Raw genomic sequence first — 14864 nt, forward strand, 5'->3', positions numbered from 1 at the left:
TTTTCCCTTATTATTTTCTTTACTTTTTTTTTTTCCTCTTCTTTTTTTTGGTGGTGGGGGTGGTTATGTTTAAATGAAGTTGCTTTTACAACACCAAAGACTTAATCATCCATTTCCTACATAAAAGGTAGCTACTTTTTTGCATGGACCTCAAGCATATTGTAGTATAGAGGTGGAATTTAAGGAAAGGTATTAAGCAGGCTGTGTTGTAGCCTATGGTCAAGTAATAAATTGTATCATGTATCTTGAATGTACCATAGATAAGCCGCTATATAACGATTGCCACTTCAGATAGCTGTGAAATTAGGTGATTAACTAGTTGTTACTTAACCTTCTAATTTCTGTATAAGTCTAATTACATGAAAAAAAAACAAAAACAAAAAAACAAAAAACAAAAAAAAAATAAAAGACTTAAGTTTAAAAATAGGAGCTTGCATCCCTTCATTTGGTGGGTCTTCACCTAAGTGTTAGGTACCAGGTTAGGTGCTGAGGAATCAGTCAAATGAGACTCAGGACAATCCCAGGACAGGCAATTTTAAAACAGGGCTGTGCCCTGTGCCAGGAGAAGTGCCATGGTGTGCCATGTGGAGTCAGTGATGTGGGTGGGTTAACCAGAGAAGAGAGAGAGAGCATGAGCCCAAGTGCAGGAGGGGAAGTGAGAAGCGGGGGCAGCAAGGCTGAAAGAGGTGAGCAGGGCCTGGATCACAAAAGGCCTTCTACCCCATGCTCAGGCCGTCTGCACTTCATCACGAAGCTAAGGTTGTTTGCAGGAGGAATGGTAGGGAAGGATGTATGATTTAGACGTGACGCAGGGAGGCAGACGAAGACCAGACCTGGGTAGCTAGAAAATCTGAAGAAGATCCAGCCATACCTGGTCATCTACTAGGGTGGGGAGTAGGAAGGAGTCAAGGGGGGAGGCATCCCGGTTTCTGGCTTATGCAAATGAACGCACAGTGCAGCAGCTGGGGGAGGGCTGAGAAGGACCGGAGCCCAAGAACTCAGTTCCAGACACACACGAGGTTAGCAGCACCTGAAAGCTAAAAGGAGCTCTCTGTGGGCAACTAACTGGGCAGATGAGACCCCTGGCTTGAAAGTACAATCTAACTTCGAGTTCTTTCTACATAAAGACCCAAGAGAACAGGTGAGATCACCTGGGGAAACAGCAAGGGAAAGAGAAGCATGTCCACAGGGGACCCCTGAGGAGGCACACAAAGGTTAAAAAGCTATGATCCTGTCAACAGGTAAGGAACTTTGGGGTTGTGCTAGAAACACAGCTTTCAACTTCTAAAGGAGAACAAAGAAAAGTGAAAAGCAGTTCCATTCCCTGTGGGGGCTCTGAAATCCCCTTGACTGCCAAAAGAAGTTTCCTTAACAATTAAGTCGTTTTTGTCTGCAATTATATCTTTCAGTATGTTGCTGAAAGGTTAACAAGACTTTCTGCATGTTCTGACTTTGAGGATCTGCCTTTAACTGATGCAAACTGCTTCAGGAGAACACATTTTGATGTTATTACTGATCACATAAAAATACATTAAAATCACAAAACACAGTGACAACTTCCGCAGACATTGTACCTAACCTGTTACTACTGATGATTTTTATATAACCATTTTTAGAAGCCGATGTATCATACTGTCCACCTTGGTGATGTTCATACTTCTCACGTTCTAACAAATATACCCCAACAAGGCTTATAGGAGCTATGTACAGAGCTAGACAAGCTTCCCAGAGAGCATCTGATTCCAGAAGAGCTGAAGTCCACTCTCACTTTCTCTCATCGCTGAGTCCCAACCGCAACCTCTCTCTCTCAGCAAAGAAACTGATTACTGTTGATATTTGAGAACACCCAGGAGAAAAATGGGGACGCAGAGGCAAGAGGCAAGAAAGTCTTTCAAATATTGCTTTTCTGGCTTTCAACCAAATACAATTACATAGCATTCATAGAAGATTAAGTCAAGTTAATACAAACAAAATCTTCAGTGAGGCCAATTTCCCTGAAAGCTTTCCCAAACTGTGTTTGAGATCACAGGCTGGCTACTCCGAACCCTCGGCCCCAGGATTAATGGCCGTCTGCTTCAAGCCCTGCCCCGGGCCATCCGGAGAGTGAGACACAGAGTCCTCCTCCTATCTAGATTCTCACCAGGGACAGATGTTAGTGCCACCTACACTTTTCTTGGGACATCCTCGAGACGCTATTTTATGGTCAAATCTCTCTCGAGTCCCAAGGTGCTCCTCTATGTGGGTGATCTCAGAGATGAGGCATTCATGTTATAGAACTCATAAGCAATGACTCTCCTGACTTCAAGTTCCACTTAATATCACTGACAGTTGGCCTTCTGGGGTAATAATTAAAATGAAAATCACAAAAAATGTTTGAAAAATGTGTAAAGAGATAGTAATAGCTTCATAAACAAGATTTAGGATAAAGAACATTAAACTAGCAGAGCAAATCAATATTCGATTATAACCCAAAGTATAAATTAATATCCGTAAGTCCATACTGATATAAATGAATACATGAGAAGCTATCAACAAATTTCCCATAGAGAAGAATGACAAATAATTTATGCAGATGGAGCTTGTTTCCATTTAATGACTTGTTTCCAAAAAGTGTAGCGCGGAAAGAGGGGGAAAAAGAGACAGCCAGGTGATGAATGTCAACGTCAAAGTGGTAAGCCACCTCACAGCAGATATACTCGGTATGTGAGGAGAATACCAATTTGTATCTGTGGCCCTCCTCCCCAAAACCCACAACTCTGGTCTAACCAGGAGGACAAACATTAGGCAACCCCAAACTGAGGATTATTTTACAAAATACGTGAGCAGTACTCCTCCAAACTGTTAAGATTCCAAAAACACGGAAAGTCTGATAAACTATCACAGTTAAGAGGTTCCAAGGAGACAGGCCAACTAAAAGTAAGGTGGTATCCTGAATGGGACCCTGGACAGAAAAATGACCCCCGGAAAAAACTAGTGAAGTTTAAAGAGCGTGGAGTTAGTTCACGGGAAGGTACCAACGTTGGTTTCTCAGTCGTGACAAATGTGCCGCAGTAATGGAGGACGTTAGCTGTGGGATAAGCCGTGTGAGGCGTATACAGGAGCCCTGTGCCGTCCTTACAGCTCTCCTGTAAATCTGAAAGCCACTGCTCTAAATCCCTGCTCCAATTCTCCCTCCCCACACCTTCACGCAACCGGACGCTATGTCAAAAGACCGACAGGGATCAAATCACTAATTCCTTATGTCTCACAGAACACTGACAAGAAGAAACTAGTTCTCACTGATGGGAAAGGAGGGAACCGAAGCAATCTACAAAAGAGAAGAACAAAGGCTCAGGCCCGAGCAGCAGGCTGGACGCACCCACCCCCAGAGCAGCAGTGGGGGCCTCCATGCCCCGGACTCACGGTTTCAGCTGCCTCCCTGCCATCTCCAATGGGACGTGTCATACCAAGCCTGACATTCCGATGAGACAACCAACCAGTGTTCCTGATTTCCCTCCTCTAATTCCTTTCCCATGTCCGTTGTCATCCCTGCAGATGCTCAAGCCAAATTTTAGAAGCTCTCCATGACAAACTTCTCTTTCCCTCACTCTCCACCACTGACAGACCAATGAGCGTGTTCCACCCCCAAAATTCATCTCAGAACTTTCCACATCCCTTCGTCGCCACTCCCACCAGCCTCGTCTCAACCACCGCCAGCACCCCGTGCCTTTTCTTGTTTCCATAAACACTCAAACAGAGGATTGTGACCAACTCTGAACTCTGCCCCATATGTTTATCCCACATTTAAAATTGTATGCAATGAATTTAAATGATCACAAAGAATGTAATTTCTGGCATATGATAAATGGTGGTGTTTTAAATAAAACAATCACTTCTTAAAATATATTCAATGGAATCTAAATACCACTGCAATGAAATGCATCATCATCAACCATTTTTTTTAAGGAATCTCTACACCCAACATGGGCCTCAAACTCATGACCCCAAGATCAAGAGTCACATGTTCTACCAACTGAGCCAGTCAGGTGCTCTACCATCCTCCATTTTTTAAGAAACACATCAATAAACATTCCTGTATAGCTGGATATTCCCTCCAAGGATTTTAACCGAATACATACATCTTTATGTTCAAAGACTTGTGCAACAAAAATATGGGTATACGTTGAAATGTTAGGTTTTAAAAAAAAAATTTCCTGTGACCACAGGGTTCCAGTGTTAAAAAAAATTATTTTTTTCTTCTGAATTGAGTTACCATTACAATTTTTACTAATATAAAACTGGTCAACAAATTTTATAAATTTTGATAGGTAATTAAACATAAAGAGACAAGTTTACTGAAAATGCATCCTTTAATGAAATGGATGACTGTCTTACCCCCATCATTGGTTCATGTAAATATTATTTCTTAATATTCTTAATAGAAGCACTGAAAAAGCTTGTTTACATAAGCAGGTATGAATGGAAGGAGCATTGTTACAACACTGTCCCTATATTCTCTAAACACCCTCAGTGTTTACCCAAAAATCACAGTGATCTATCATTAAAAATAACTTTTGTGGCACTTGGGGGAGCTCAGTTGATTAAGCGTCCAAATTCAGCTCAGGTCATGATCTCGCGGTTCACGGGTTCGAGCCCTGCGTCTGGCTCTGTGCTGACAACCAGGAATCTAGAGCCTGCTTCAGATTCTGTGTCTCCTTCTCTCTCTGCCCCTCCCCCACTCGCACTGTGTGTGTGTGTGTGTGTGTGTGTGTGTGTGTGTGTGTGTCTCTCTCTCTCTCTCTCAAAAATAAACATTAAAAAAGTAATAACAATCATCTATCAACTGCCAATTTGATTATGTCCTTCAACTTTGTTGAAAGATTCAAAAGCCGCCAGAGTTACAAAAGAATTTGTCATCTAACCAGAGTCAACTGCTTCTCCTACCCAATAACAGGATTTCAGAGCCACACCTCTGCCCAAGAGGGTGCACTCAGTATGACTGGGGCTGGGCAGGAAGTGTGCCTTTCTTTTGTAAAGTGGAGAAGAGAGATTACAAAAGGAGAGGTGGAAAAGGATAACTCACAACCTCAGATGAATTTCAGGAGACTATGAGGATGGTGGGATCTGAAGCTGATTCCCTGCAAGTTATCCCTGTGGCCAAGTACGACTTAGTGTGCCCAAGCACCTCCAAGGGACCAGACATTTCAGTGACTGAGACTGCACCATGACCAAAGTATTCTCTTAAAAATGTAGCTTATACCTTTCAATTTGCTGACCCCTACCTTAAATCCTTTAACAAATCATACCAACCTTAAAAAAAAAAAAATAAAACCCAATCTCCTTAATGTGGCTTCTAGGGTCCTACCTCACCTCACTATCCCACAAGCCACCTGAGCCTTCTCTGAGTTCCTGGAATGCTGCCAGTGCTTCCCACCTCAGGGCCTTTGCACCTGCCATTCCTGCTGCCTACGGTACTCTCCCCCTCTGTTTGCTCCATGGCTATTCCTAAACACCCTCCAGACTTCAGCTTAAATGTAACCTCCTAACAAGGGTCTCACCTGACCATCAGTTCTTCTTCATTATTCTATACTACAGCAATCTAATTCTTGGTAGTTATAATTACAATATTTTGTTTTGTTTACAGTAATGTCTGACTGCACTGCTACATGTAACACAGATTTTGTTCAATGTTATATTCCCAGAACCCCAGAACCCAGCACTGTGCCTGATACTCAACAAATGTTTGTGAGCAATAGGACAGCATAAGCATGCCATGGAAAATTTGAAGTTGAGAATGTGTGTGTGTGGCAGGGGGGTATTTGTAACAGCTTTCTGTACAACCTTATTTTATTTTATTTATTTTTGTTTTGTTTTTATTTTTGTTTTTAATTTTTTAAAATTTATTTTTGAGTGACAGAGAGAGACAGCGCAAGCAGGGGAGGGTCAGAGAGAAAGGGAGATACAGAATCTGAACCAGGCTCAGTAAGCACAGAGCCCAACGCGGGGCTTGAACCCATAAACCGCGAGATCATGACCTGAGCCGAAGCCGGATGCTTAACCAACTGAGCCACCCAGCCGCCCCTGTACAACCTTATTTTAAAGCAAAGTCATATTAATTATCAGAGAGTATAGATACCCTAAATGCCAAAAAGAAAGATGTAGTACAGATATATCAAACACATAAACATATATCAAGACTTCAATAGCATCCAAAGTGCACATAAATATTCAGCATGTGGGTATTTGCTCCTGTTGTTTTTCTTACCTCTGCTCTTGAGAATGCTCCTCCATATCCTCTTCAGAATCACCCTAGTGATAAAAGAACATGGTTTAACAGTTATTTCAAAAGAACACAAAAATCTCCAAAAGAAACAGTTCTTCAAATTAAATGCAGGTGATAAATTTATAACAAATGCCCAAAAACAGTGCCTGATACACAGCAGGCATTCAATAAATTGTTATTGAAAGAATAACACTAGTAATAACACTACTAAAAGCTATGAATAGCCAAATGATCCCTTAGATATTTTAAGTAAAGATCCTCACTTAACACCACAACCTATAATCTCAAAATTAGTTTGACATCTCTTCTCTCCAAGAGGCTTTTAACATTTAAGTTACGCCAAAGTCACACAAAATAAAGTTTAATGATAATATAGAAAATGGACTAGTTAGCTCACAATCCCCCAAATGGATATCCAACGTATTTTGACATCAGTGTAAAAAAGGCTGATCAATTTAATAAATGGTATTAATGTCACACTCAAAAGCTCTTCTGAAATCGTCTCCCAGATTTACCAGGCCAAAATCTGACTCCATATAACAAGAGGGTCATAAAACAAGATGGTAAAAAGAAAAAGGCACTTGAAACCGAAACAAGAGGGCAGATCCAATTAGATACTACATGTAATCTGCCTGACAGACACCACCTTGGCCATTCTGTCCTGAAGCTCACCACTGCTGGGTTCAGGACTACCAAGCTCTCCTGGCCTCCAGCTTCACTCTAACCCTGGAGTTTCGGCACTTACTACTGCCTCTCTGCCCTCTTCCTCCCTGTCGCCGCCAGTCCTCCCGGGCCCAGACTCCCCACACCGCTGCTGTGCAGAACGTTGACCCACGCTTGGACCCACAGGGCCCAGATCCCCAGCGCCAGCCCCACACCTCGCTTGATCACACATGTGGCTACTCAGGGGATGCCTATCTTTCCCGAGAGGGAGGCCCCTGGGGTTGTGGTGAGCACTGCACCGAGCCTTGGCCAGCATATGGCAAGTACTCACAGTCCTTGTGGGATGGATTCATTTACAGCTGCAGCCCTAGTGGTGAGTGCCTCCAGGACATACGCATTTTGTCTCCCCGGAAACAGTTATGACCAACACTGACTTATAAACATCAGGGGTCCCTGCCAAGTGGTTTCTGTTCTAACTGGCCTCCTTCTGTCAAGGATACCATCCTTGACCCGTGGGCTAACCTTAGAGTCATCCTACACTGCTCTCCTTCCTTCACCTCCAGGCGTAGAGACCTACCCACGCATCTGAAATAGGGTTCAGATCTGTCCCTTCTTCTCCATCCCTTCCGCCAGCAACTCAGCCCATACTGTCAGCACCCCAGGCCTCCATTTCTACCACATACAGGGCTTCTTGCTCTGCTTAAGAATGCTGCCTCCAGGGGCGCCCAGCCCACGGGTCAGTCGGTTAAGAGTCCGACTTCAGTTCAGGTCATGATCTTGCTGTCCATGGGTTCAAGCCCCACGTCAGGCTGTACGCTGACATTTTGGATCCCGGACCCTGCTTCAGATTCTGTGTCTCCCTCTCTCTGTCCCTCCCCTGCTCATGCTCACGCTCTCGTTCTCTCTCTCTCTCAAAATAATAAAAACATTAAAAAAAAAAAAAAGACTGCTAACTCAAACCCACCCACTGTGCTACTGGAAGACCAATTTTCTCCAGCATCAATCATTACTTCCCACCCGCATGCTATGGACCCAGCATCCAATGCCATCATGTTGATCTCTGCCCTCGCTGCTAGTCAGGTGTACTCCAAGTTCCTTAACCCGTAACTGGGCAATTGTCAATTGACTTTGACACAGCCATTCCAATCTCTACAGCCACACTTCATCAGGCGCTCTGGGCTCCAATTCAAAGCACCAACTTTAAAAACACTGAACTGTCACCCATGTAAGGGTCTAGACCAGGCCCCATTCACACCTTTGCTAATGCAGCTCTCCAAGTGCCCTCCCACCCCTAAGCTTTAACAGACCCCTCCAAAACACACTGTTCTTCCTCTCTCCTCTCAGTTCCCACATTTCAGCACTTGAATGTTATCTCAGAGTATTACCAGCCTTATCTCCCCAACACCACCAGGCTCTCCAAAGACAGGAACCAAATCCTGTAATTCCCCAGCCCCACCTCTGTGGCACTGCCTCAGGGCCCTTGCACTAGCTATTCTAATCTTCCACTGCTTCTGAGGGTGGGCTTAAATGTCAAATATAGGCCTTCTCAGAGGGATCTACCTTGACTTAAATTAAAACTCCAGTTCCCGTCACCTGAATCTTCCTCCGGGCTGCCACCATACAGCACTGTTGCCTTTCCAACAGACTAAATAACTAGCAATTTACTCTACTCCTTATTCACCATCTCTATGCCTCCAGTAAATCGGAAGCTGCACAAGGGCAGTGGTGTTGTTCAACATGACACCCACAGCACCTAGACCAGTGCTTGGCCCACAGTCCATGCTCAAAAAATGTCTGCAGAGCTAACTAAGTTCAGTCTCGCTGGTTCTTAAATACTAATGGATATATACCTCACATCTGTTAGAACAGCCATTATCAAAAAGACAAGAAATAAAAACTATTGGTGAGGATGTGAAGAAAAGAGAACACTCATGCTCTCTTGGTGGGAATGCCAACTGGTCCAGCCACTGTGGAAAACAGGACGGAAATTCCTCAAAAAATAAAACATTGATCTAACAATCACACTTCTGGGTATTTATCTGAAGACAACGGAAACACTAATTCAAAAAAGTATCTGTACCCCCGTGTCCACAAAAGCAGTATTTAAAATAGCCAAGAGATGTAAACAACCTAAGTATCCACTGACAGACGAATGGATAAAGATGTGGTATGTTTGTGGGTGCATATATGTGTACATGCATATAGATGTACATATATGTGTGTGTATATATAATAAAATACTATTCAGCCAATGGAAAAAAACACAAAATTGTACCATTTGCAACAGCACAAACGGACTGTTATGGCATTATGCTAAGTGAAATAAGTTAAATAGAGAAAGACAAATATTTTATGGTCAGTCTCAAATACAGAATTTTAAAACAAACATGAATACCAAGTTCATAGATCATGGAATAGATTCGTGATTGCTGGCAGGGGGTGGGGCACAAAAATGGGTGAAGGAGTGTCAAAAGGTACAAACATCCAGTAATAAAATAAGTGAGTCGCTGGGGACGTAATGTACAGCATGATGACTAGTTAATATATTGCACCGCATATTTGAAAGTTATTCAGAGTAAATCTTAAAAGTTCTTATCACGAAACAAAAAAATGTTTTTGTAACCATGGATGGTGACAGATGGTTACACTTACTGTAATGTTGTACACCTGAAACTAACAAAATGCTATGTCAATTATACCCCAATAAAAAAAATTTAATGCTTTTTAAAAATTTTTTTAATGTTTATTTATTTTTGTGAGACAAAGAGAGAGTGTGAGTGGGAAAGGGGCAGAGAGAGAGAGAGGGAGACACAGAATCCAAAGCAGGCTCTAGGCTCTGAACTGTCAGTCCAGAGCCTGATGTGGGGATCGAACTCCAGAACAGCTAGATCATGACCTAAGCCAAAGTCAGATGCTTATTAACTGAGCGAGCCACCCAGGTGCCCCAATAAAAAAAAATTTTTTAAGCAAAAATTTTAAAAATACTAGTGGATATGACTATTTTTAAAGCCTTCATGAAACAAATTTTTCTAACTCAAAACAGAACATGAAAATATCCCCCTCAGACACAGGAACTTGATCACCACAGCACTTTTCCTGGTCAGACTGCTAAAACTCACACAGAGCACAGGCTTTAATCCTAAACACCACCTGGGTTCAAATCACACCACGGCTACTTTCATATAGCCTTGGGCAAATTATTTATTGCCTCTGGGCCTCAATTTCCTCATCTGTAAAAATCAAGTCATACCACTTCACAGTTTTTCATGTATTACCATGAGTGTTAATAACTCATAAAGTTCTTAAACAATGCCAGTGGCATTCAACTCATGTCAGCTATTACTTTTTTTATGTTGATAGTGGAAGTAGATTAAACTCAAAATAAATCTCTATAACAAAAAGATTTCTAAATACCGGTCAATGATTCACTGACTGGATCAAGACGCTGTTACACAACACAGTACCTGAGATAATAAAGAATTCAGATATTCAATGTACCATTTCCTCTTTCACTTTCTACTAGTTTCCGTTATCTGTACACTTAGACTTAAAGGGGGAAGACATGCATTTTTTAAGGCAGAGACTTCCTTATTCATCACTGTATCACAGGGGCCTAATGGGTCAGGGTCAGGCCCATGCTAAGTGTCCGCTAGATGTACAAACAAGGCAGAAAAGGACTAAGCCTCCCGTCCCCCAAACCAGACCAACACGATTCAGTATCAGGTAACAGCTCTTCCTACTCAGCACGAGTGTCTGTGTCCCAAACCTAACCAGGGGAATTAGGGGTGAGACTCCTCTTCTCAGCAAAGGCTGAACGACTAGAAGAACAAATTCTAGATGGCCCTTCTTGCTACTAGAACTGATACAGAACAACAACAACAACACAATAATAGGGCATCAAAGCCTAAGGTATTCCACCTGCCATCTTCGAAACTAACCTCATAAACAGGACAAGACTCTCCTCCCCTAGGAAGAACTCATGAGCTAACCACTGAATGCTTTCTGTATGCAGAACGGCGGGGCCACAATGGCCCCACTAAGCTTAGAAACCCAAACTCTGTTACAGGGAACCCAGTTAGGGCAAGAAGGCACCCACAAGGCAAAAGTAAAAATCCAGACACCTAAGAAACTCAAAGGGAGAGAAATGACAGTGCTGCTGCCAAGTTAGAAGTCTGGAAGGATGGGTTCTTTGGGAACAGCGGAGCAATAGCACTGGTCCTTTCATTCAACGGACACATGTGGGGCCTCTTCTGCCAAGGGTCAGGCTGCAGCGAGCGTCCTAGACCACTGACTGGAGCAACACACAAGGTCAGACTGCAGAAGGCCCTGAGGGCCAGAGCCAATGAAAGGTATCAGCGGGGTTTTTACTTGAAGGCGAAGGAAGAAGGCACACTCGAAATTATTTTTGATAAATAGCTAATGAAAACATTTTCTGGTTCCTAACCATTATCACTTTGCATTCAGTGTGTTGAAGTCAGAAGAGAGGAAAAATTCTCTAAATCTAAGAATAAAATCACATTTTTCCTTCTTTCTCAGTATCACAAGGGATAGAGGTTTTTATGTTCTTACACCAAAATATCTTACCACATGAAACAGCATCTAACAAAAAGATATGAATAATATATGTATCTATACAACTGCAGAGAACATATAGGACTGAGCTGTCAGCACTGGTTCAAGCCCTTCAAAGCAGGAAAGCTGTCCCATGCTCTCCTGGGGACAAACCTAGGAGTCAGTTGAGATACTGCCAAAATAACGCGTAACATACATGAAGTGCCTACTAAGTTCAAGACACTTTTAATCCTCACCAAGTCCTCTGAGATCAGCACCATTATTATACCCCATTTTGCAGATGAAGAAACTGAGGACAAGTGGTGAAAAGGGAAGGATCCAGGCGTCAAATCCTGGAACCCTAGACAGAATTTGGATGACAACAATTGTTAGATTTGTTTTTATTAATGATGCACTATTCTAGTTCTTGATCACTTAAAGACCCATTAGAAAAAGAAATAGAAAAGACCCAATCACCAGAAAACATTTCCAAAATGAATAACTACAAATAATTAGTGGTGGCAAATGTTAGTATTCAGTTTTTTAATGCCACATCTTCTGGTGCTCCCATTTCACCTACCACTGACAAATCTTTGCTTCTGAGGCTGGCTCAGAGTCTTCCTGAGTGAAAGGAACCCAACTACAAATTAATTAAGCAGAAACCCTCAAATTTAAAAAACACCTATAAATACTCTCTTTTCAGCTGACTCCATGACACACAAGGGAGCTTTTTGTGGAAAAAAGTCAAAATACTTTGCAAAAATTCTCTAAAAATAACTTTGTTCAGAACTTACTGCAGTTTATTATATATATATGTATATACATATACATATATATATATACATAGAGAGAGAAAGAGTTCAGATAGATATGTATATATACCCTTAGTTTAGATAGATAGTATAGATCCATATATATCCTCACCCCCACCCTGATCCATGCGGGGTAACTTAGTCTCTAAAAGATATACATATAGATAGAGATGAAGTACTTAGAAAATTATTTTGAATATCAGTTTCACTTTCATTATAGCTTTGATTAAAACAGCTTAGTTATAAATGCTTCTATACTGAATATTCCAGAGAGACAACTTCTAAATTGACTTTTTTCCCCCAAAACAAACTTATTATACACATAAACAAAACATAAATTAAGAATTTTATAAAATAACTTTTATGGCTACAAATAATATCATCAATCATATCATAGGCCTTGATATTTCCATCTCACAGTGACTAAATCTTCAACTAATGCTGCAATAAATAAGAGTTTAGAATTTACTTTCCTTTCTGGCTGGGTTGGCTTCCAACACTAACCAGTACCAGGCTACGGTTGAGTAAAAATGCAAATACATATAGATCTACACCAGTGCTTCTCAACCCAGGCAAGTTTGCTCCCCAGGGACGTTTTGCAATGTCTAGGGACATTTTTAGCTCTCACAACTGAGGGGAAGAAGGAGGAGAAAGTGTCACTGGCAGCTAGTGGGTAGAGACAGAGATGCTCTAACCGCTGCACATCCTATAGCCCCCAGGACACCGAACCCACCCAGGACGGCCTCCACAACACAGAATCTCCAGCCCACAATGCCATTATGCTGCTTTTGAACACCACGGACACATACAAATATAACTCTTTTTAAAAAGTAAAAACATCACATTTTAAATGTGGATCTTTCAGTAGAGCCATGAACGATTTCTATTTGGTTCTTTTCATCTTTATGCATTTTTCAAACCTTCAACAATACACATCTGTTATTTATCATCAGAAAAAAATCCATTTGGGAATACACTTCTAAGAGAAGGACAGACTATTTGCTCCTCATCCCAATGAGGGTTCTTCTCTAAGGGCTAGTCTCAGCTTGCTGGCCTTCACGGAAGGTCCAGGGAAATTTTCCTCTAAAAATCACCTCTCCGCCTTGAAGCTGTTATTCATTAGCCCTGGTTAAAGTGAATATTCCAAATCTCTCAAAACCAGCACTCTAACGCTTCACATAGGAGGGAGTAACTGAAATGTAAAACTGCACAGCTCTTCAAGGAACCTATAGCTAGACGTCCTGTTTTTCCAAACAGCCACCAGAGACAACACAGAAGTGCTGTCACCAACGTGGGAATTAATGAACATCTTAAAAACTACCACACACAAGCTGAACATTCCCTTATAATTCAGCACCCCCACCCAAAAAACAGTATTTGGTTGGGGTCACTACTGTTGCTGCTGAAAAGCAGTCAACTATATTATAATTAAACGTGTACATGTGCACTCAAATGTTAAAAGTTAAACCTTCACACAACGCTTTGCAGTACTGTATCTACTGTATGACACCATACATTCTCAATGAAATGCTAGTAATTATTTTTTCCACATGCAATCACTGTATCATATGGGGGAGAAACCCCCAAAACCTGAAATTCAAGTTGTTAAGAAGGTGTATCTAACACGAATTAAAAGCACTTGGAAAAAATCCAAGCCTACAATCTTTTAAAGTCACATCTTCATCGCAAAGCTACTTAACGCTAATGGCCAGTGCCACTCACTAACACTTCTGAAATCGATATTCCTGTTGTCCTCAGGCACACAAGGCTCCAGCTCAGTTAGGGAACAGGGCACACGTCCCTCGTGAACCCAGGGCTACGATCCGCCAAGGGGCCCGCCCTTCCCCTCCGCAAGGCTGCCGCTGGCCGCGGCCCTGCTGAGGTGGCCTGGGCTCCCACCTCCTGAACTTGGGGCGGGCGTGACTCACGCCCTGTCACATGGCGCGGGAGGAGGCTGGGAAGGCCACCGCTGCCAGGTGTTCAGGCTCGGCCGACCGTTTATTTGCCTTGCAAAGTGGCCCGAGCGCCTGTGCCGCTGGGGGGCCGACAGCCTGTTCTCCCTCGCACACCCACACCAGCCCTGTCACCTGGTCGTCCTCACCTGAGTGGGCAGCAGGAGTTCCCCTTCTTCTGCCTGCCACAGCTCCACCACGTTCGGCAAGGGCTCAATCGCTGCACGAACACCAAAAAATACACCGCGTTTTAATGCACGGAAAAGAAACGCTTCCTGTTTCCCTATCATGCCCCCCTGCACTCGCTTCACCAAAACAAGTCACCCTTTCCTTCTCCAAGCGGAGGCCACCCGAGGACAAGAACACAATGGACGGGGTGCAAGCGGGCGGCCCCTGTGACACAGAGCAGGGAGCGTGCAAGGTCGGGGTTCCCGTGCTGGGGGGACGGAGGGGAATAGCCACCCCACGGGCCACTCGGCGCTCGGCATCCCGAAGCATCTGGGGCTGGCGTCTGCGGGATGGGTCCTGGGCGGCCAAGCTCGAGGAACAAAGCTGCAGGAAGCCGGGCCGCGGCGGGGCCCCAGCGCGCGCCACACAAAGCGGGGGCTGCACCCGGGGCGCCCG

At 43.1% G+C, this 14864-nt stretch overlaps 1 protein-coding gene across 4 annotated transcripts in view; it reads right to left on the minus strand.

Annotated features, from left to right (window-relative positions):
- The window catches only part of TMEM131L (transmembrane 131 like), a 159728-nt gene extending 144957 nt beyond the window's left edge, over positions 1-14771 (minus strand). For 2 of the 4 annotated variants that reach the window (XM_029939886.1, XM_029939876.1), the window contains exons 1-2: positions 14390-14764; positions 6245-6288 (exon numbers count right to left, since the gene is read on the minus strand). In XM_029939886.1, the coding sequence (XP_029795746.1) occupies positions 6245-6288; positions 14390-14530 (185 nt within the window). In that variant the 5' untranslated portion in view covers positions 14531-14764. Of the gene's footprint in view, positions 1-6244; positions 6289-14389 lie in introns of all 4 variants that reach the window. The other 2 variants (XM_029939895.1, XM_029939904.1) reach the window with 2 other exon arrangements.
- Positions 14772-14864: the final 93 nt, after the last annotated feature.

Source organism: Suricata suricatta, chromosome 1 (genome assembly GCF_006229205.1).
Source record: "Suricata suricatta isolate VVHF042 chromosome 1, meerkat_22Aug2017_6uvM2_HiC, whole genome shotgun sequence".
NCBI lineage: Eukaryota > Metazoa > Chordata > Mammalia > Carnivora > Herpestidae > Suricata > Suricata suricatta.